The sequence below is a fragment of the Glarea lozoyensis genome (genome assembly GCF_000409485.1).
Source record: "Glarea lozoyensis ATCC 20868 chromosome Unknown GLAREA5, whole genome shotgun sequence".
Classification (NCBI taxonomy): Eukaryota; Fungi; Ascomycota; class Leotiomycetes; order Helotiales; family Helotiaceae; genus Glarea; species Glarea lozoyensis.
Window position 1 is genome coordinate 778,012 of NW_007361000.1, and position 22,571 is coordinate 800,582.

The following is a 22,571-nucleotide window of genomic DNA, read 5'->3' on the forward strand; positions in this document are numbered from 1 at the left end:
GTATGAGACTTGCATATATATCCGACAAAGCTATTAGTTGCGGTCCAGGAACACGACCAAAAAGAGCAATCCACAACTTGGTTTGTGACTATCGACAATTCCATGGCTGTTTCTCTTGGGTTGGCTCCTGCCTGGTTGGGCTTAAATAACAAGTACATGCTTTTTCCGGGAGGCTCGTAAGTTTCCCAACCATCTGGTGCCTTTCAGCCGTGCATGTCTCAGCCTTTTTGCGCCGCTTCTCCGCAAAATGAAGATCGAATTTGCTTCTTCGAGATCTGAATTGAGATTAAGTCAAAGAGTGAACACTGACATGACGCCAACGGATCTTGGTGGTGGTTCGTGTGAGGATTCCCAGTGAATTGGTAAGGGTTCAAGGGAAGAAAGCTCAGTCGCTTCGCCTGTTGCATATTCGGAGTCTGTTATTATTATTACAAAGGCGTATCTGACGAGAGCATGAAAAGGCATACAGCTTACAAGGCTGAAATCTGCGGCTCTTTTTGGTGAGCCCTTGTAAAGTTATTTTCTTGCTAATTATATCTGCCTCACATATTTCCTACACCAATAATTTCCATCCGGATGCAGGTTCGAGAAGTAGAACCTGCTCGGTCAAATTCTTCGCTACAGCAGATCAATTTGCTTTTTTCTTACCGGCAAACCGCATTATTTGATCATATGGTCAACTCCGGAGAACGTCCCCTGGAAATCAAGTACGAAGAAGAAAAAGCATATAATTATCTTTTCCGGCAAACGTGAACGGGACATTAGAATATGGGGCCGGGAGACTAGCATCTTGCATACCTCTGGGTATTGTAGAAGAAAGAAATTTCTTTTGTGATAACATCGATCATTATCAACAACGTCAGCTCGGCCATGAGATTCCACCTTGTCTTCGGCTCTTCGGGATGCCAATCGCGCAAAGAAACTTCGGAACGTCCAAGGTACTGGGCTTCACCGCTACCTTTGAGCCAATCATACCCTTTAGATGGACTTCCATGAAGAACGAGACGATGTTGAAGTCGGGCAACGATGACTCTTCCCTCCTGACAACAAATCGGAGCCGAGGATGCATGCAGATGTATAGAGACATGCCCACAATTGCATCTCGGACTACTGCTAGGCGGACGTCAGACACATCGTCGGGTCGAGCTTAATAAAAGACACTTGCACAGGGGAAATCATTTGATGCGCAACCACGCGGACGTCGGACAGGTCTGATCGAAAGCGGTGTGCCTAGACAAAAATGCTCTTGATATTTTCTATGGAGCTGGGCTGGATACTTGCTTAAACGGCAAACGGCTTCGTACTAGACGGCGCCGTCCGTACTGTCAAGCTCACAATGACCTCAACTCGTGCTTCGGGTAAACTAGCTTGGCTGGTAACTTTTATACTTGGAAGAAAGACTTTTCAGTGTTGCTCAGTTGATTATTTTCTGGGCTAAGTCACTGCTAACCCTCCGGAACTTTGTTCCTTTAAGAGTATCAACCCGGCTTTCCGAACTCTAAGCTGGGTATGCCTCACACAACGACACGCAATAAAGTTATGGCAAACGAGTTCGGTCGAAAATACAGCACCAAAAGTGATTGACTTTGCCGCATGGACACTTGCTGCAAGCTAAATATTCGTGGCACGGTGATTTTGTTAGCACTTGGGTTTTTCGTGTGGCGATATATACTTCAGTTGCTGCAGAATTTATGTTTAGGTGATCTTGCCCGAAAAACTATTCTTCAACTCACGGACTTGCCACCCCCTGTCGATCAGATGCGTTTGAAGCGAATGTGAGTTTCTCATCAAGATGCGTCGCGGCGCCCAGACATGGTTAGGTCCTTTTTGGTATTTCATCGTCGTTTCGAAACAAGATTCACAAGTAAATGTCTATTTCAAACTGATAGACGCGTTTGCGGAATATCTCTATCTCTTCGTGTCCGTTTTTAGCAATCAAATTACGAGTCACACCATATCGTATCCCAATTCGAGGGTTACGCTCCGGCCTCGCAAAGACAATAGAGCTCCACCTCGGCATACCACAACACCATCACAACTGTCGTCAGCTTCTTCAGGGACGTGGCTGCTTCGAGCTGAGATCGAATACCTCCAAGTCCAAAATTTCAGTGCCCTATTACTCGCCTCATAATATCTATCGTAAAACAGACCAACGAAATCGGTGCACTGTCCCGTTGCTGCGCAGTGAACAGCCTCCACCAAATCGAAACCATCACGCAGTTGCCCCTGCAGAGAACAATTTCTTTTTCTTCTGGAAGCCCGGTATTGACAGACCAGCAGCTGGGTTCCTGCAGCTGATCACCAAGCTAGCGCCCACACACAAACTTCTGTAATTCTTCGAAAAAAGGAAGCTCAACAAACGTGTCGAGATACGGGGTTCTCCACCTGTGATTCTTCTGGAATGAGATGTCGACGTCCTGCTACTGTTTATAGTATCAAACATCTACTTTTCATTACCGCTTGTTGGATTTCCTAGGTTCTGGTGGTTTGGAAAGGACCCAAGACAGCGGGAGACCGTCAAAGGGGTCTTCTAGAAGCAGCGGTGTCGTTGTAAAACCGTGGGTAAATATCATTTCAAACTCTTCAAACGCATGCCGAGATGCGATCTGTCTTCTCCTGGCGCTCAGATGCACAACAAATGTAACTTCACCGCCTGAACGAAATTACAAACGGAGCAGTTCAGATGAAAATTGTCCATCTTCCTGAGACAAATCTAAAACCTGTATGGAGTACATCTTTTAGGGCATGGCATATGTTTAGTTGGTCCCGGCAATGAGGTAGAGCCCCGTCTCATCTCACCTAATTGTTTTGTTTGCTGACTCAACGATAATCATATCCCGCGTTTCTACGGAGTCATGTTACACCTCGTCTCTCCTCCTTCCTCATACCCTTTCCATGCAGAAGCTGGGAGTTTGCATGTAAGCAACACATCTTGAATGATTGGAGCAAGAACGACTTCAAGTTGCAAATTGTCTCTGTCCCGAGCACACTACAAAAAAAGTAACCTCGGTCAATTTTCTCTTTTTCACATTCAGCGAAAGTCTCCTATGCAATTTGAACTGCCGTCTTCCCACGCCTCAACCACAAAGGAGTCCGTCGAGAAGATTTCCACGTGGCGCGCACAAGGATTGAGACACCCCTTGTCCAGCGGAAAAGCACAATTTAGGGCTTTGTAGAGCGGTGAACACCATGACCTCATCCCTATCCTCGTCTCCAAACGAAAATTCTGTCATGAGCATCTCAATGGCAGCAGGCCCCTTGAAAACACGATCATGTGCGTGAAAGCGAAATGAGGAAAATTGCTGAAACTTGGAATCGCTTGCCGAGCCTACGTATTTTCACGTATTCTTGATTATTCGCCCTTGTAAAAGGCAGGTAAAAACAGCTTGGACGAAGAAGCGAATAATAATTTGGCCACATAATGCTGTGGCATTGAAAGAACATTCTGAAAAGGGATATCAGGGGACTAAGCAAGGTACTTTCGGAAAATTAGTATGCTCGAACGGCAAGGCGGCTTGAGAAAAAGCCCTGAATTCAGGAATTGCTGACGTGAGGTTGCAATGTGAAAAGTTCGAATTTTGACCGAACCGCCGAGAGGCTTTCAGGATTTGGAAGCATGTCAGTCAAGAATCTTCAAGCGCCCATGGTGTTTCAGCGGGACTTTTTCTCGCGCTTAAGTTGGCAGGCGAGCACATTGTTGCACTCAAGGGGAAGGATCAATATTTAAGCGAGATACATCTTTTACAGTTCTCGACTAGACCATTAAGGTTAAGGCTTCACAATTAACAGCCGTGGGATAGGAAATTGGCAAGACTCGCTTCATTTGCATGATACGTCTTTCGTTGAACATGTAGCTCTATTTCCATGATCCAGGAGAGGAAACCTTAGCACCAGCCGCCAATATTGGCTGTAATGCTCCCTGAATTTTCACGCCAACTGGCATTCGCTCCTACAGCCTCCACTAAAGCTTAGTCGGGTCGAAAATTGTTCACCCGTGGCAATTTAATAGTTCTCGTTAGATTTCTGAGTACCTTGTCGTAGAACTGGGTTTTCATTCCAGGAAATTATATCACAATACACTCGTTGTCATAATCGTGGAAGCATTCATCTTCTTGACATCTGGAACCCGGCTTCACGACGGGTCCGTGGAACTCGTTGATGTGGCCACATATACATTATAAATCAAATAAGCTTTTGGAATTTGTGTAGTTTAAATGATTTAACAAAAGATAGAAGTGACAGAGAGCTTCTTACACATTTCCAATGGCCACCACGTCTTTCAACATCTTTACCATCTCGAGATTTTGTCTTCAATCTCTGCAAAATTCTGTTCCCAATGTTCATAATTTTCACTCTTTTCTTGATTTCTCGTCCGATCCAGAATTCTCAGCGCCGTCAGGGTTTTCTGAGTGGAGAAGCGGCTTGGTTGAATCAGCTCCTACCATTTTATTGTACCACTTTCTGGTTTTGGGAAAACGGGAATGGTAGTTCGGAATACCATGTTGTTGTTGAACCGATTCGGGAGCTATTGCTGTATTCATCGATACTTCACTCGATTTAGAAGGAGATGAAGTGTCACCTTTTATCAATGACTGTTTTTGATTTGTACTTGGAGGATGAACTGTGGTACTTCTGGAGGAGAACATAGCTGGTGAACAGGCTGCCGGTCCTAGCTGATCTTGGGCTTCTTGTATTTATATCAGAGATAGGTGACGGAATTTTTGATACATGGATCATCTTAGAAATGAAAACATCGCTTTGTTAGAAGACTTTATTTCAATCAAACAGTAAATTTCGCAATCGACCTTTGTGATAAATGTAAACTCGTGAAGTATTACTTACTTGACTTTGACCAATTATGGAGCAATTGCAGCCGTAAAAGGTTAGTACATCAAAAATGAGTGTTTATTTTAGACATGATTGTTTAAAGGTACTAAAATCGCTAAAAGTTCTTTGTGACATCCATTGAAAATGCAAACACCTTGAAGCTTTCGCTTAATTTACAAGAGAATCAAAACAAGCAGGATAAAGATTTCTCAAGCACAAACAGTGGACATGCGTGTTACCATCTGTCAAAGGTATCGAAGATCATGTTTTAAGTCCTTCAGTGGAAGACATAAATTACAAAGCAATGGCTATCCGAGTTCTTGTTAAGATTGAAAAGATTGAAACTCTATATTTGTGCTGAACGAGAAAGAAAGTTAGTGAGAAAGAATGGTTTGGGTAGTTGAATCAAGTTAACTTTCAAAGGTAGTCACCTAGTGACAAGACCGTATTGAGTAACTCACAACGCTCAAATCTGAAGGAAACAAATCAAAAAGCTAAGAGAACCCTGCGATATAGCAGAAAACAGCAAATGAAGAGCCAATACCACTTTAAATAAGAGAATTAAAACACTCAGCTCTGCATCATCCTACAAAAAGCACAGTAGGACAACAATGCATACCCTTGTTGAAGTTTTGTTTCTCGAAAAATGATGATCTGAGTAATTGCTATCCCTTAGATTCAAAGCAAACATTACAGCTTTACATATCTTTCCATTTCGTCATGAATTACACACTGAAGATAGATTGTAACTCCCAGTAAAGACTCATTACTGCATGAAATGACACACTGCATGAAATGACTACAATGTGAAAGACTACTTAAGTCGTGAAAAGGATGATAGAAATGCAAAACCCACAGCATCTTTCATCCATTTCTGTTTCTTAATTCAGTAAAACTAAGACAGAGCCAACATCTCCAACATGGGTTGCAATAGCTCAAAACATTCAGAAGACAACACTTCATCCGCGAATAGACCTTCAAACAACAAGAAAGACAATTCTCGCAAAGGCAGATGGGTTTGTGAAGGTCCGGCTCCCTTGGACGACCCCGAATTCTATGATCGCGCGGACAAGTCTCGTACTGGGCCGGAACCGAATTCTGAGATTACAAGTTATGTACCTCAGTGCCGCCAACCTAATTCAGGTTCGGCTGATGTGTGTGTGAACTGCGGCAGGCAGAGACCATGATCTAGGATGACGATATGTATTAATTAAGTTGAATGGAGACAATACACTGGCGCACTTTTTGTCGAAAGATAGTTTGCAGTTGAAACGGGCTTTTGGAATTTTCGGTGCCGAATAGACGGTTGTTATCTATCGACGCATTTAACCCTCATTTGTTTATAAGATTACTATATTTAGATCACATTGTGAAAAAGAAAAAAAAAGTCTTCTGGATTATATTCATCTGGAAATAGGAATGATCAACGTTGTCGTTGAAGTGGTTCTTGCCCGGTAATAAGTGATGTAGACAACATTGCTGGTAACTGTAGTGTTGTTCCAGGAAGTCGTGGAAAATACAAGCAAATAACATCCGAGACAAAACAGCTAACCGAGTTGACTTGTCGCAAGATCTTCCAGCCAGTTACTCCTCAGTCCTTTTGCACTCTAGACTTTAGAGGACGACAATACATGAGCTCACAAGAAAAGCATTTCATGTGCCCGCATAAGACGCAGTTCTCATCGATCACCTTATTTCTGCTCCTACAACCAGTCACTGGAATGGTTGGAAGGGACTTGTGGCACTGTCATGTCTTCGATATCAGCAACTCAACTCTAAAGAATTATGAAGGCCAACTTACGCATCTCCAAAATTCAACCTTTTGCTTTCTCACCGCTGGTGTATGTCCTCCCAGTTGCTCTTGACGATGCTTGGACATGGATCTGGGAGGGTGCAGGTTTGCCTGATGTCGCTTGTATGCGTGATACAATAGATACTGAAAGATCTCAAGCTTATCTAGCTTGAAAAGTTCCAAGTTGTCCATTCTCCCGTGGGATGACAGTCGAGATTGGAGATCCGAGCGCTCGAAAAGGGATTCTTGCTTTAGAAGAACCCATGTTGTGATGATGAGGTTGGAGATGCGGTCTCCCTTCGGACACCTGGTGCTCACGGAGTCCATGTATTCGACAAGTTGTGCGTTACCGGCAAGATGGATCCTATTGTCCACAAAGTAATCGAGTTTTTTCAGTAGCTGCGAAGCATAGGTGTTTCTTCTGCAAAGATGCAGGAACCTGTCAATAATGTCCATGTCTTGGGAGGTTGATAGGATGACAGGCCTTATAATGGACTAGAAAATGGTATTAAAACTGGGATTTTTGCAACTGATGGACTGCAATCAGAATACCAAGTGAGATATGGTGAGATATGGCTGTCTGTATCTCCGAAATTTGTTCTGGATACGAATCGACGTGTTTTGCTGGTTGACGAGAACAGAGTGTATGCACGTTGATTGGGAATGAGTTGAATGGATGGAGGCGTTTGAATTTGTACTAGAAAGCTGCCCAGCAGGTATTGATGATCTGAAAGGAAGCAAAGTAACACATTATTCCAAACTTGTCACCTTTTAAGATAGCAATGACTTTTCTGGAGACGCTTGGATCAAGGAAGCACCGAAACCTTTCCAAACCTCATGGTGAAAGGAATGGTAAGATTTCTTTCATGGCACCTGGATCAATGCGTCTAGCACGGCCATTTTACAGAATGAAACCATAGAACAAGTGTTTTAATCTTAGAATAAATCAACACATCCAACATTTGGGGCCGCGCAAAGATCAAAGCAGGACTTGACACAAACAAAATAGAGGGAAATGGGTTTGATGGTCCACCATGACGCCCAGCGGAGAAAGTTCGTGGACGCAACACAGAGAACGATCTGTGGAGTTGCAGATTCTGACTCTAAAATGAAAGAAGAAAATCTGGGGAATGATTAGAATATCAATGGTGAAATGCGTCAGATGCCTGACTGTCTGGATAGATAGACTTCTCAGGCGTACATTGTTTGTCACCGTATGACACTTCGCACCGTGTCGTCAGACCATGCTGAGAACGACATTCAAAGAGCCATCTTGAGTTTAAATAGAGCAGACTTCAAGAACATGAGATATAAATACCTGAGTTTGCTAATACTCCACGCAACCTTCAAACATTTTAGGTCAAAATGAACAGCATCCCCAATACAAAAGCCAGCACCAACGAGACAACTGATGATCAATAGAAGGAACGTCCTGGAAACAATGTTTACACCCACTGGCAGTGTGTAAGAAACCACGTTCCCAAACCCCCACCAAGATGGCTAGGTTGTAGAACATACTAACATTTGGGCGAATGAAGATCAACGGCGCTCCTCCACAACATCTACCATGTGACATGCTGAATCCCCTTGAAGCGAACTTTTGTCAGAAATGCGGTCGTAAGAGACGAGGTCCGGTAGGATGTAATACATCTAATTGCCTGCCAGTCGGGAGTGGAAGGGTTCATGGTACATAGAATTTTAGGTAAGGAAAGATAAAGAGAAAAGGTGACATATTAGTATACCAGAAGGACATAATATTCTGATAATCCACGAAAAGTTCAGCTGTCTCGCTCTATTAACATACTGTGAACTCATTAACGCTCTTTCGTCTCCTTATCATAGGAGTCATTGATCTTATTTGTGGCAACTCAGATCATTCTGAACCATAAAGTAATATCCAGATTATCCTCTCAGTCTGAATAGCCAGTATCGATTTTCTCTTTTCATTCTCTCGGACCAGTGCCAGTCACCTTTGTACGGTAGTTCAAACATCACCGTGACTTGCCATACAAATTAATGTATCCCCGAGCCTGTCTCAAGTTGTAATTGCCTCTTCAGTTGTCTCACACCTATCAATTCTTTTATCAACATTCATTGTACCAACAATTGTCGTTGAAAAGCGGTCAAACTATTCATACGACTGCAGTGAATCTACCGATCCGTGGGGAATATCCCCGAATTCTTTTGGGACAGCTGATATTGATACTCCTTCAGTTCAATTTCTTGTTCCTCCTCTGGTTCGGTCCATCTATCTCCAAAGGCTTCTTCAGTAGAGTTAACGGCCAAAGAAGGGTATTCGAAAGGCATCCAATCATGGTCCGTTGTTTCAAACCCACTATGGGCATTCGGTGCTGTGAGGAGGGAGCTGTAAAAAGGATCCGGAGCCTGCATAAGCGGTGATTGTAGGAGATTTTGTATACTCGTCGGTTCGTGAGCGCTGTCAACGTTAATCTTGATTTGAATTGGAGCCGACACGTCCATGTTTGATGAACCGTATGGCGTTAGTGATCTTTTCGACGCCGTTGGATATGAGACATCTGTGGTGCTTGGATTTGTAGAATTTTGTTCTACCACTGACTCAGAATCATGCAACACCGACTCCGAAAAGTGGTCGCTTACTATCTTGAGGAAATATTCTGAGCTAGGATGTTCGTTACCGGCTTGTTGGGCAACTTGAGTTTTGCCTATTTGTGATTCCACTTCGGTTGGAGCTGTTAACCAATAGTCGTCGTAAATACTTGCAAGTTCCCTTTAATAATGTCAGTATACGAACTAAGAGCTCGAAGTCGCAGTAGGTTGACCCTCTTACCTTGGCTCAACAGAAGTTGGAATCAATGTCCGCTTCATGAATAAGTCGGGTGACTTTATCCGGGAAATGTCGGGCTCTAGAAACGACACGTCGTGTAATTCATCACAATGTTGTTCAAGCAACCCTAAACTACTAAAAGACGGCACTCCAAAGCGGCTGCACCCAGGATCGGGGCAGCACCAAACATTAGGCGGGTCTCTCCAAGCGGTGGGTTGTTCTGGCTGATGTATAGAATATAGGATGTGAACTTTGTCGAACAAGCTAGGCGCTTTATTATTCTGAGCCCAAAGTTTGAGCTGTCCCCAAGTTTCAATATCTGGTGATGGTACTCTCCAGCCAGCCCGAAGTAAAGTGTCCGTAAATACACGCAACTCATTGGGAAAAGCTTGGCGATCCTTGGCAGGTATTATGTTGCTATAAGACTCCCGAATATTGGAATCAAGGTGCGGTCCTTGGATTACATCAACGTATGCTTCTTGATTCAGGGCAACGGTCTGCCCCTCTCTTATATTTGGAGTCAGTGGTCCATTTCGCGCGCCATAACTTCCATGAAGGGATGTCTCAACAGCCGCTGCCACATGCGGATGTTCTCTCAAGCTATCAGCTAGGCTGGGTCCTACAGACAAGGCTGCATGATACTTTTCATTGTGCTTTTTTAGGAGGGTCCGAGTCATGAATCCACTAGCAAAAAATGCACACGAAGGGTCTCCGCATCGAAAACGACGTTGGTGCTGTGATTCGTGGCTGTCTCGTTTATACGATGATTCGAACCCGTCCGAACTCAAAGCACAATGTAGGAAACGACAAAAGAATCCAGAAGAGCCGAATGTCCCACGAAAGCTTTTCAGGACAGTTTGGTCTATATCGGGATAGGCTATCGCCGCATCCTTCTCTAAAAGAGACTCGAGGGTAAGTTGATAATTTCTCCGCAGGGTACTGAAGAAAGTAGAATCTTTCTCGCAAGCGTCCGTCGATATTACTGCAGATCGTGAAGCAAAATTAGTGCTGAAGTCAACTTTTCCGTTTGGGGACTAACCTTCTGGGGATTTATCTAGACTATCCACATCAAGTTGTTTAAGTCGAAAAGCTAACGTATCATTAATGAAACTTTGGATTTCGGGATAGTGATCAAGTTGTGACAGTGCACGTCCTTGCTCATCTTGAGCGAGGATTAACGGATTCGGCTTCCAACTGTCTTTCCTAAATTTTAGAAGGTACTGGAGTTGGATCAAGAGATCTTGAGATAGATTGCAATGTTGCAGTGTTCGCGAAATCAAGTATGCCACAACATGCTTGTGCCAAAATTTATCGGCATATGCTAGGAGGCCATGAAACCCCCGTACGATAATGGCGGCTCTCGAGACCTCAGTAGATTTCGACGGAAGCAGCATTGTGCAGGAGTTGAGGAACGTAACACATGAGTATGCGATATCCAACTGTGCCTTCTCGGTCCATATAAAAGGTCGTGCCCCGTGATAGTTTTCTTCGAGAATATATCTAAGTTACGTTAGCGCCGCTACGGATACACTATGTCAGTGGTAGTACTCTTTAGCCGAGAAATGAACGAAATCAACAGTACTACCAGGACCATCTTCGATGAGTGGACGGCAGAGGTCCATTATTTGCGCTTGAACTCGGGTATATTCGTTCAGAGATGTGTTCGAAAAATCCAAGGCGATGCCATCCAGAAGTTCGTGACGTTTCAGCACTCGATAAGAGCACGCCATCCATCCCAAGATTCGAATAGCCATATCCCTTGCATTGCGCGAGTTTTTAGGATCCATAATTCTATCAAGAATGCGACCGTAGCTGTCACCTAGTTAGCCTAACAATTCCACTGCCTCAAGCACTATAAAGCGCTGTCCGCTGTCAAACCCCCATAGCATGGCAGAGTAAATAGAACGCTAGACTCTTTTTACCCACAAAAGAAAGATGCAACCTGAATATGGAATATTAGGAAAGGAACATCTCACGCTGCTTTGAGGCCTTTCGGCATGCTTTTGACGGTCTTTTCTAGCATAAAGTCACTGTAGCAATCTCGAAGCTCATCTATGACTAATCGAACCCACAGAAACATGCCTAAAACTGTATGTCAGCATTTTCCAGGGGCCCTTATGTCGCACCTCTCACCATTCGCTTTCTCGACGAGCATTTCCTCTAGCATCTCCCGTAGTCCTTGGTTAGATGTCTGGATCTTAGCCATTTTGTGCTTTACAAAAGTCCCTATATCCCAGTTCACTTCCTCTCGTTCATCAAGCGATATATTGGGCTTTGCTTCTAACTTCTTTCGAATGTGGGTTTCCCTCCTACTTGATAGTAAAATTTTGCATTGTAGACCTTGGCCTACGCATACAGCTAGAAGTTCTTTTAAAATCAACTTTTGGTTTTCCATGGAACATTCATCTAGACCATCAACCACAACTCTGGTATATCCGGTGATTGCCAGAAGTTTTGGTACCAATTGTTTGAGCTGAGACATCACACATCCTAATCCTCGATAGACATATTCATTCGCAACGAGCGTAGATATGCTGGGATGCTGTCTTAATATCTGGACACATATTGTGCTAAGGATATTTTCACAGACGTTCCCAGGATCTGAGCTGTGACAAAAGTAGTAACATGAAGTCAATCCTAGGACATTTTTCAAAGACTCAACGAAGTAAGAGCACATAACACTTTTCCCTAGCGATATGATGTTTAGTCAATGGCCAGCTGCACATACCTCGCTCAAAGACTTACCTGATCCAGGTTTTCCATCAAGCCATAGACATAGATGAAGATTATCATCTTTGATCCAGGATCTGTAGAGTTGGTCTTCCGTGATCCACTCGCAGGTGTTGAGGTGACGTCGTCTAGAAGTCCGCTCATACTCTATTTCTTGGTTCTTTTCATCAATTGACAACCAGGAAATGGAATGTTTCATGTGCAGCTGCCTTGTATTTTCTTCCTTGTCTTTCAATTGATCAAGTTCCTTCTTTTGTGCTCGTTGGAGTTGATCTTGGATTGCGCAGCGGGATAGTTTCGATTCCACGATGTGGAAGGAGACGGCTTCTTTGTCAACAAAATCTCGCTGCTGCTTAAGTGACTTGATGATGCACTCAAAACGGCCGCCAAAATCAGTCCATAGAGAAGAGAAGAGGAGATGCCAAGCTATTGTAATATATGAGTTTACTTGTTTGATCACGAGGAGACATAATACCTCTTCTTGTCAAAAACTTGTATGCCCGTTGATGGAATTCAAGGATGCTGGAATAGACCGTAGCTAGAACTTGTTGGAACTCCAGATTATCATCAAAAGCCGATTTGTATCGATCGAACCGCGGAAGAGCAGCACCGATATCGGCATAAGCGGACAACAGAGCTTCAAAGACGTCGCGGTGATTACTTGCGATCTGGTTCCCCTAAGCATTTGATATTTAGAAGGGGAGAATTCCAAACCTCAAGCATTAATTTAATGGGTGCCTGCAAACAGTTAGGAACTAGCAAGTGCAAACTCAAGCAGCTCTTCCAGACGAAAGCAGGCTCACCCAGACATAGGGCATGTAAGGAGTCCCATTACACAAAACTTCAATAACTTTTCTATATTTTTCGATTCCCCGAAGCAATGGCTCTACTCGACGTAGGTTCTGAACCGAACGACGCTGCCTCTGCTTCACTTCAATGTCCCGGAGTGTCGCCCAGACATCTTCGAGCTCGGTAGACGCAAACTTGTGTGCGTCGTCGACAGAAACTGAAAGTTTGAGTTTCTCAAACGCATGCTGGATGGTGGTTCGAGGGTCGGCCATAATTCGATCGTGAAAACTACTTCTCCTGGCACGATCATGATTTGATTGTTTCGAACCACGTCTTATATTGCAACGAGAAATGCCAGAAGATGAGGCTTTTCGCAAGGCACGAGACGCCCGCCCGCCTCGCCATTACACCCAATCATCTGTCGATGATACTGTGAATTTGCTTAATTGTTGTGCAACACTTGTGGCTGTGCGAGGCTGGGGATCAAAGGTCGAATTGTCGACGTCGTGACTCCATTGTAGAAGATGGTGCTGCTGATATTTTTGCTCGATCCCGATCTTTATATTATTTTTATTATTGCTCAATTGTGATCATTTCACTACTCTGTGACGGCGCCTGAGAGTGGTTGGGGAAGAAACGGATCGAGAGCCCGAGAATTTCCAATAAAATCGCGAAATGGAAGAGTTGACCCCACCCTCCAAGCGCAGACGACTCGACGACAATCTTAACCGCAACTACTCAGGAGACCGACAACCTCAAGACAATCCAACAATACCACTAGATTCGATATATGCTACTCATTTGCATGATCGGCGGACAGCTTCACCAGGAAACCAGCGTGCTAATGAAGTCAGTGCCGAATACCACGATGGATCCTTTTTCACGGATACCTCGAGTGCGCTGAGCCATAATTCAACACAATGCTGTTTTGGCATGGTGAGGCAGTCCTTATTCTTCAAATGGTTCCGTATCCAAATCGTGTTTTTGGACAACGCATTTCTTCGCGCATGCTGAGAGATTCGCTTTCTTCGTATGCAATCTAACGAGTGACTGGAATCAAGTGATACACGGTGAATAAAAACGTTGGATCTCAACAATACCGACAGTTTGCTTATAATTTGTTGAATCGCCGCTGACTTTGCTTGCTAGCTATGCGATTTCCCTGTTAATCCCACTCGTGATCCCGATATTACCCCCCAGACAACTCTTCCAGTCGATTTTCGACATCCGAATCAATTGTCTTCCCCCTGTGGCACAAATGCATTCGATATACAAAAGAGGGAAGAAGCAGCGTTAGTTGCAGAATTGGGCACTATTCCAGAGTTAGCTACGCAACTTTATTGCCATATAAAGAATGAGGATCTTGTCTCTGAGAGGTATAGTTTGGGAAAGTGCAAAAGACGTCCGAAAAGACGACGATTGTGGTATCTTAACATAATCATATACGGCAACAGAGGGCTCGAAAATCAGGTGGGAAATTATCTTTCGAGGCGTAAGATGTATCTTCAAGATCCGCTTGGGTGCACACGTTGCGTGCCCTATCTCAACCCACACATTCTTTCTTCAGAAACCGATGAAGTCACCATGACTGACTTCTTTGATGCGGTTGGTGACCTTTCGATTGAAAGAATGGAACCAGGGATGGACCTACTTGCCCAATTGATGAAGGATGAAATTCCCTTACCGGAGACAGAGGCACCGAAAAGCGTCAAATCCTCATCCTCTTTATTCCGGTACATTCAATTATATTTCTTCTTTGCTTATACTACTGAATCTATTATAGGCATCAGAAACAAGCTTTGACCTTCATGATAAGGCGCGAGGAAGGCTGGGATTGGGACTGCAATACCCAGGACTTGTGGAGTCGGCAAGGCAACACACAGGGGCGAGAGCGGTGAGTTTGTCAATGAAGTTTACATATCTCGTGCTAAGTAAGAGGTTAGCTACGTTAACAATGTTACTCAATGTGCTACTTGGGAGAAACCCCCAGATTTTCGGGGTGTCTGCTCGCAGACGATATGGGTCTCGGCAAGACGTTGTCAATGATCTGTCTTCTTGTCGCCAAGCGAGATCGAGTTGAAACTTCTCCCTCGAACGAAAATTTCATAGCCCTGAAAGCAACCCTGATAATCGTTCCACCTGGCTGTGCGTAAAACGTCAAGCCATTGAAAAGACGATTGCTAATCTCCCCATAGTGATACAAAACTGGGAGAAGCAGATCCGATTGTAGGTGATTTACAATAATAATACAAATGTTTTGACAAAATTGACTCCAGTAGGCATCTCGAACCAGGAAACCTCACGACTTATGTTTACCACGGCCAGAACACGCAGGAAGTCGATGAGTTGTGTCATTATGATGTTGTGATAACGACATATCATACTGTTTCCTCAATCTGGAGGAAGAACAAAGATAGCTTGCAACGACGGAAGACATTGTTCTCGTTCTCATGGCATCGGGTGGTATTGGACGAAGGTAAAAAATCCACAGTGCTCCAATCTATGATTGCAATACTAATGGCCGTAGCTCATACCATCCAGAATTCGCAAAGCCATCTAGCTCAAGCCTGCTACGCACTCAATTCTCTGAGAAGATGGGCGATCACTGGCACTCCGATACAAAACAAGTTGACGGACTTTGCTAGCATTGTTAAGTTTCTACAAGTCTATCCATATGCCGATGCCAGAACTTTTGAGCATGATATATTGAAACCATGGCGAGATGGAAAAGGCACAGACCCACAAGGCTTTTTGAGGCTCAAGGTTCTTGTTCGTGCAATCACCATTGGCCGCACTAAAGCAGTCATTGATCTTCCTCCGCGCCTCGATGAAATCCACCACCTTCACTTCACAGAGGCCGAGCGTGACAAATATGAGTCTGTCAAAACCACATCCCGAAATCTACTTGAGGAAGCCATTTCTTCGGGAAGAAACGGTGGCAAGACGTTGAATGCATTGTCGCTGCTCAACCTATTGAGGCTGATCTGCAATCACGGTCTCCTTGGGCAACATAGTCTCGACAAAAGACTACTTTACACAACAGGACATATATCAACTAAACAACAGTGGCCCGACGAGCCTAATTTGAACATCAATAACATCCTGGATGGTTCTCGAAGGTGTCAAAGTTGTGGTGAACCCCTACTCGAAGATCTACTCGAAGGACCAACCTCTTTCGGTGGAGCTTCTGATATAGTTTCGAGCGCCATGAATCCAATGCACTGTATGAGATGTAGATTTCAAAATACCGATGAACCTATGGGTTATTCTCAAGAAGTCATAGCAGAATTGCCCAGCAGCATCGAAACTTCGTCAGCTCCTACTCCAACGGCAGAGACTGACAACACTCATACACTTGAGTTAATGTCAACCAAAATCAAGGCCCTGGTACAAGATCTGTGTAAACATGCCGCAACTGAAAAAAGGTTGATATTCAGTGTTTTAAGTCTACAACAGCAGCTGACTCTACCAGTGTCGTTTTCTCTTATTGGACCAGCACGCTTGATTACGTTCAAATGATGTTTGTCGACAAAGGCATCACGTACACGAGGATTGACGGCAAGACTCCGCTTCGTGCTAGGAACCAAGCTGTTCATGCATTTCAAACAGGCGACTCGGTTCGAGTTATTCTAGTTTCAATCACTTGTGGTGGAGCTGGGTAAGTGGAAGCTCCTCTACCAATGTCATTAATTAACAACTCCTAGGCTAGACTTAACTGCCGGTTCCCGAGCCTACCTCCTGGAACCACATTGGAACCCCATGGTCGAGGAGCAAGCTCTCTGTCGAGTTCATCGTGTTGGTCAAAAGCGCAATGTCACTACGATCCGATATCTTATGCGTGATTCTTTTGAAGAGGTACGATTTCTAATCCCACTCTCATGTTCGTGGCCTAATTCCTCGATAGCAAATCGTCGATTTGCAGAAGAAGAAGAAATTGCTGGCGCAAGCTACATTTTCACAAGATCCCCTGACAGAAGATGGGATTGGCATGGGCATGTTACAGGTATGCTACATCCTGAGTTACTATTTGGCCGAGTCTAACGTTTAGCAGTATTTGAAGTCTGTCCTTCAGTGAGGCAGGCCCAGGAGCAAGAGTAAATCATAACGAGTTGCTTTTCGTGGTTCGAGCGTGGAAAGTGCTATGTAGTGTTCTCGCTTCTCGAAGTTTCGAACAGAATTCTAAAAATGTTTGATGAAGCGATAGTATGTAAATATCTTATGTACCATGACCTAGGAGGCGTTCAGTTACGATGAAATATAACGACGAAATGGCTTTCTAAATAAATCCATATCTAATCCGCATCAGCTGCTGCCACTTCGCACGTGTCTCACGAGTCAACTACTAAGTACAATACAATACGTCGAGATTTCGGGTATTCTATGTTTGTTACAATTAATAGTACATAATTACACCTCACGGCTTTTATGATACATTTACAACCTCCTCGCACCGCGCACACAATTCATCAACAGGTGCAACAAATCTCCAACATCTGGGACATTTGGCGTCTTTAGCAGGAACAACCCAAACCTTCGAAACACCAAACGTATCACCAGCCACATTGGCCTGAAACTTCCATTTCGTGTCCGACTCTTGTGAGATCTCAGAGGCGTCGACGGAAGAAACGACGAACATAGTGGCTAATTCGTCTGCTAGTTTCTCGTAGACAGAATACATTTCAGGGGTAAGTGCTAGAATGACCGAGCATTCAAGTGATGACCCGACGAGCTTCTGGGCTCGGGCTTCTTCTTGGGCGAGTTTAACCGCTGTGTTTACTGCCCTAATAAAGTGGATGTTCGATTCCATTTCTGCATCCGACGCAGAAACTCGATACGGGGCGTCGAAGAATGGACGACACGCGGGATGGTTCTCACGTTGCTGAGTAGCAAGCCACTCCGGACGATGAGCCCATGCTTCTTCGACGAGATTCGGCGTTATTGGCGCAAGCATTTTCATGAGACCTAGGAAGATATCTTCTAAAACTCCACCACCATCTCCACAGTACAATCTATCTTTCATAGCTTCTAGATAAAAGGCGGATAGATCGGTGTTGATCCATTTATTGATTGCCGTGACTCCTTTGTAGAATTCGTAGTTGTCGTAGGCGGTTTTGACTTCTATCATTACGGCTTTCAGTTGGTAGAGAGCAATTTCGTCGAGTTTAGTGAGGGGAACTGAGCGAGCGCTTTCGTGCATTGATCCTAGGAGCATTTTGATTATCATGCGGTATTTTAAAAGGGCGGTGTGATTGAATTTGAGGACTGGCTCGCCAACTACGACGTCTCTTGTGTAGTCGCAGCTTGCGGCCCAGAGGCGTAGAGCATCTGCTCCAAGTGCTTGAGATATAGGGCCGCTTGACTTCTTTTTGATCTTGACCTGGAGAGTGTTAGTGGAGCTAGAAAGAAATCGAAGGAGATATTTACTGCTGGAAGTAATGAGCCATCCATAATTTGACTTGGTGCAATTACGTTCCCAATGGATTTTGACATTTTCTTTCCTTTCTGATCCAATGTAAATCCATGAGTGATCAAAGTCTTGAATGGTGCGTGTGAATGGCCAGAAGCGCTTGCATAGGTCAGAAGACTAGATTGAAACCATCCTCGATGTTGGTCAGAACCCTCGAGATAGACATCAGCCTGCCCTTGTGTCTGAGTCCAACTTGTACCGCTATCGAACCATACATCCATAGTATCTTTACCACGTGTATATGACCCTTTGAGACCGGCGGCAACCCATGCTGGCTCAGATAACGAGTCTGTCCACCAAGCATCGATTCCTCGATCCTCGATTGTAGAGATGATGTGAGCAACACTCTCGTCAGTAAGTACAGCGATGCCATTTTCATCGTAAAGTGCTGGAATGGGAACGCCCCAAGCACGTTGGCGCGACATACACCACTCACTGCGACTCCGGATAAAGCTCTCAAGTCTAGATCTTCCGGTTTCTGGAATGAATTTCACATCCCCTAGGGATTGCTGGGCACCATCTTTGACCGTTCCAACATCGGCAAACCATTGTTCAGTTGCTCTTACAATCGTGGGAAGCTTGGTTCTCCAATCGTAGGGATACTTGTGCTTGTATTTATAAATAGCAAGTACTTTGTCTCCAAGGATTTTGAGCACCTCTTCACCACCATCGGATAAGACCGACCTTCCAGCCAATACCGAGGGATCATCAGGAAAAGCCGAATCTGTAAAGCAACCCGAATCATTTACAGGAGCTGCGGCTTCGATTCCTAATCGAGTACAGACTTCATAGTCATCCATACCATGTCCCGGGGCCAGATGTACCAGCCCAGAGCCAGACTCAGCAGATACGAAATCTGCGTGGATGACTGGCTGAGGGACCGATGCCTTTCCTCGAAGTAGGTTGTGGTACTGGATACCTTTCAAGTCGCTCCCTAACACTGAGTCGACGATAACGTCAGTGCTTTGATCAGGGAAACACGTCGTTTCCACGTGAGAGAGACGGTTCTCGGCAACAAGATAATGATTAGAACGACTCTTGATGATAGTGTACAGCAGATCGTCATGCACTGCAATCGCTCGATTCGCGGGCAACGTCCAAGGCGTCGTTGTCCAAATAATAGCATGAAGGTTCTTCAATCCTCCAAATTTTGTTTGCAGTCTTTCTGGCAGACTCATTATTGGAAACGCAACATAGGCTGCATGTGACAAATGGTCGTCCTTGTATTCCAACTCCGCCTCTGCCAATGCTGTTTTCGAAGACGGTGACCAATACACCGGCTTATACCGTCTGAATACCAAACCCTTCTTGGCCATTTCCTGGAAGATTCGAAGCTGTTTAATCTCGAATGATTTGTCCATAGTCTTCCATGCTCGATCCCAATCTGCCATTATTCCCCACTGTCGGAACCCTTTTTTTTGCTCTTCGACCGCATTTGCCGCAAGCTCTCTTGCTACGGAGCGCACTTTGACAGCATCTAAGTTCACATCTTCGCCGTTTTTTGTTCGCTGTCTTTCGAGTGCTTTGATCTCAATTGGCAAGCCATGGCAATCCCAGCCAGGTACGTAGACGATTCTTTGGCCTGCGATATTCGCAATCAGCGAAATTCCAGCTATAAGCTTCACGAGTAATTTCTAAGCCAAGAATTGGAGTCCTGGCATACCGTCTTGTACCTTGACCCGGCAAATGATATCCTTCAAGATCTTGTTGAGCGCATGGCCAATATGCAAACTTCCATTTGCGTATGGCGGACCATCATGTAGTACGAATGGCTTTTGGGCAGAGCGTTCTCCACTCTGCCAGTCATAAAGGTCATCGGTGCATCGTTGGAGATATTTAGGTTGGTCTGGTATCAGAGGTCGGGGTCTGAAATCGCGCTTCAGTAGCTGGCCAATTGAGTATAGAAATATTTGGCATTTTGCTTACGGGAATGAGGATTTCGGAAGTCTCAGTGTCGATGACCAAGATACCGCCGGACGTACTGGCATCGTCTCTGATCTGTTGTCGCATTTTTGTTGATATCCTCACACAATATTTTGGGATCCAGCAGTTGTTGCCTGATGGTGCACCCAAAGTTAGGCATCAACTTACCAGACTTATTACTGTGTAGACGCTAGTCAACTCCCGTCTGAGCAGGCAAATGAATTAAGCAACTGATGTGTGTATAGAAATTCATCAATAATAAATCTATTTGTGGTATCAATGGATTGTACGCTTGCTAACCGCATATGATGCCCCATTACCTTTATTGCACCAACCCATCGTACCCAAAATGCCCACCCAATCCCTTACGCCTTCCATGCATACCCAATTCGTTGTAAATCGTCCACATTCAAAAAACTGTAACACCACTTACGACCCCGTTCGCAAGAACCTCGAAGACTAGTCCAGGGAATCCAAACAGTGTCGTACTTCCCATGCCCCTAATGTCCTCCGTCGTTCCACCAACTGCATCCGGCCGTTTCCCTCCCAAGCTATCTTCCCACCCCCCGAGCAGCTCACAACTACTACCTGGACTATCGCCCCAATCACGGTTCAATACCATCCCGCGTTGTCTAGCCTTTGCTTCCTCTTCATTTTGATAAATACTCTTCCACTCTTCATGAAGTCTAGCCTCAATACTCTTAAACGGGGTCTCCGAATCTACAACATCTTGACCTTTCTGTAGCGGAAGGTATTGTATTTCCCAGCGACATCGCCGGTGCCTGTTAAATGGGTACGACCCGGGAATATTTCCGTGGAGGATAATCTTTGAGGCCACCAAGCGCGACGGTGCATCGCCTGGGGCGATGATGATCGGTTCGGATTCTGGATTGGTAGCCTTCTTGGATGGAGGATACTGAGAATGTGATGATGGAGCAGATATCAATATATCAAATCCATGGTAGAAGTAGTTGTAGAAACACTCTCCAGAGAGATTCCCAGCAACTTCGCTTTCCTCGGTATCGTCATCAGAATCATCGGTTGCAGTGTGAGCTGAGGATTGATCTGTGTCTGTTGAGTCGTCTTGCAGCCGTAGATCGGTCAAGTCTGGTCTCGCACGGTTATTTGTTCCCCTTCGAACCTTGTGGATTGACATTCGACGATCGTTCTTTCGGTATATCGCATCAGGAGGGCCGAGTTCAGCCACCAACTCTTGGGGAGTTGTCTGGCCCATTTGTAGCCAAAGTGGAGTATATGTTCCAGAGCGTACAAGCTCGACCTCACCCGCTCCATGAATACGTACCAAGCGAATATCAGTGGGTACAGTCTCCTTCTTTTTAAAAAGCGTTACGAAAGTATCTGTCGGATCAATAGCTTCGGTAAATAGATGCTCGCGTGCCTCCGGCCATGATTTGCCGCGGAATATAGCCATCGATGAGGCGGGTGGGCTGTTGGTCGATGCGAAGAGCGATTCTATCTTTGAAGGAGACCATGCTGACGACTTAAGTGGAAAAGAGAATGCGAGACCTGGATATGAAAGCACATAAAGTCCAATTCCACTTTCGTCTCCGCTATTCGGCTCAATGTATTCCCCCGGGTATGCCAGTCCCACTACTCTCGAGATGTGCTTATACGTGGGACCGCTGGGATGAATGACTGCTGAAGAATCGCTTTGGGTTGTCGAGATAGGCCTTAAGATGTCTCTGTCTTTGTAAGTGAGGTGGCTCTTTGTGAAGTCCAGAACCTCTATTAAGCGTAGTCGTTGCTCAGGCCCATCGAATCGTAAACGCAGGCCATTTGAAGGCAAGTGTAAAACGACGGGCTCTGTTACTGGTGCGGTGCTTTCATATGTCAACTCTAGCTTCGGAAAGCTTTGTGGTTCTGCCTTTAGTCGAGTGAGGATATCGTGGAGGGTAGCTCCAAGAACTAGGATACCGAGGTTAGCAGCACACATGTTCTAGATTGCGAAAACCTTACCAAGAAAACCGAGACCCTCATCAGGACGAACCTGGGCTGTAAAAAGAGACATTTCTGCTACATCAAAGACTGTGTTGTAATGCGCAACATAGTAGTAAACAGGTAGACATGCGTCTGAGTTGTAGCTGTCGCAGCGCGACCTTCTGACTACAGGCCCACTTTAACTGTCGCACTTTGGAGGGGCACCGTTGTCCAGTCAACCAGATGACCAACCCATTGAAGCTTTGTGCGCTCTACTTTGGGCGAAGTGTATCAACAAT

General features: G+C 44.9%; 5 protein-coding genes across 5 annotated transcripts; 2 read left to right on the forward strand and 3 right to left on the reverse strand.

Moving 5' to 3' along the window:
- Nucleotides 1–1,792: 1,792 nt before the first annotated feature.
- Nucleotides 1,793–2,131, forward strand: GLAREA_04465 (uncharacterized protein; the record flags this gene model as incomplete). The annotated part of the gene is made up of 1 exon (XM_008086842.1): nt 1,793–2,131. One exon carries the CDS (start codon nt 1,793–1,795, stop codon nt 2,129–2,131), a length of 339 nt encoding a protein of 112 aa, XP_008085033.1.
- Nucleotides 2,132–8,770: 6,639 nt separating this feature from the next.
- GLAREA_04466 (NACHT protein) lies at nt 8,771–13,216 on the reverse strand (the record flags this gene model as incomplete). Its single annotated transcript, XM_008086843.1, has 10 exons — nt 8,771–9,368; nt 9,429–10,407; nt 10,465–10,925; nt 10,974–11,237; nt 11,402–11,507; nt 11,559–12,113; nt 12,171–12,581; nt 12,631–12,823; nt 12,870–12,893; nt 12,959–13,216. The coding sequence occupies 10 exons, from the start codon at nt 13,214–13,216 to the stop codon at nt 8,771–8,773; spliced, it is 3,849 nt and encodes a 1,282-aa protein (XP_008085034.1).
- A 403-nt stretch (nt 13,217–13,619) lies between these two features.
- GLAREA_04467 (P-loop containing nucleoside triphosphate hydrolase) lies at nt 13,620–17,019 on the forward strand (the record flags this gene model as incomplete). The annotated part of the gene is made up of 11 exons (XM_008086844.1): nt 13,620–13,880; nt 14,094–14,677; nt 14,728–14,838; nt 14,935–15,089; nt 15,140–15,170; nt 15,224–15,420; nt 15,472–16,369; nt 16,417–16,602; nt 16,649–16,799; nt 16,849–16,947; nt 16,996–17,019. The coding sequence occupies 11 exons, from the start codon at nt 13,620–13,622 to the stop codon at nt 17,017–17,019; spliced, it is 2,697 nt and encodes an 898-aa protein (XP_008085035.1).
- Nucleotides 17,020–17,367: 348 nt separating this feature from the next.
- Nucleotides 17,368–20,421, reverse strand: GLAREA_04468 (Nucleotidylyl transferase; the record flags this gene model as incomplete). The annotated part of the gene is made up of 4 exons (XM_008086845.1): nt 17,368–18,321; nt 18,369–20,023; nt 20,075–20,297; nt 20,338–20,421. The coding sequence occupies 4 exons, from the start codon at nt 20,419–20,421 to the stop codon at nt 17,368–17,370; spliced, it is 2,916 nt and encodes a 971-aa protein (XP_008085036.1).
- Nucleotides 20,422–20,743: 322 nt separating this feature from the next.
- GLAREA_04469 (uncharacterized protein) lies at nt 20,744–22,363 on the reverse strand (the record flags this gene model as incomplete). Its single annotated transcript, XM_008086846.1, has 2 exons — nt 20,744–22,260; nt 22,312–22,363. The coding sequence occupies 2 exons, from the start codon at nt 22,361–22,363 to the stop codon at nt 20,744–20,746; spliced, it is 1,569 nt and encodes a 522-aa protein (XP_008085037.1).
- Between the last annotated feature and the right edge of the window lie 208 nt (nt 22,364–22,571).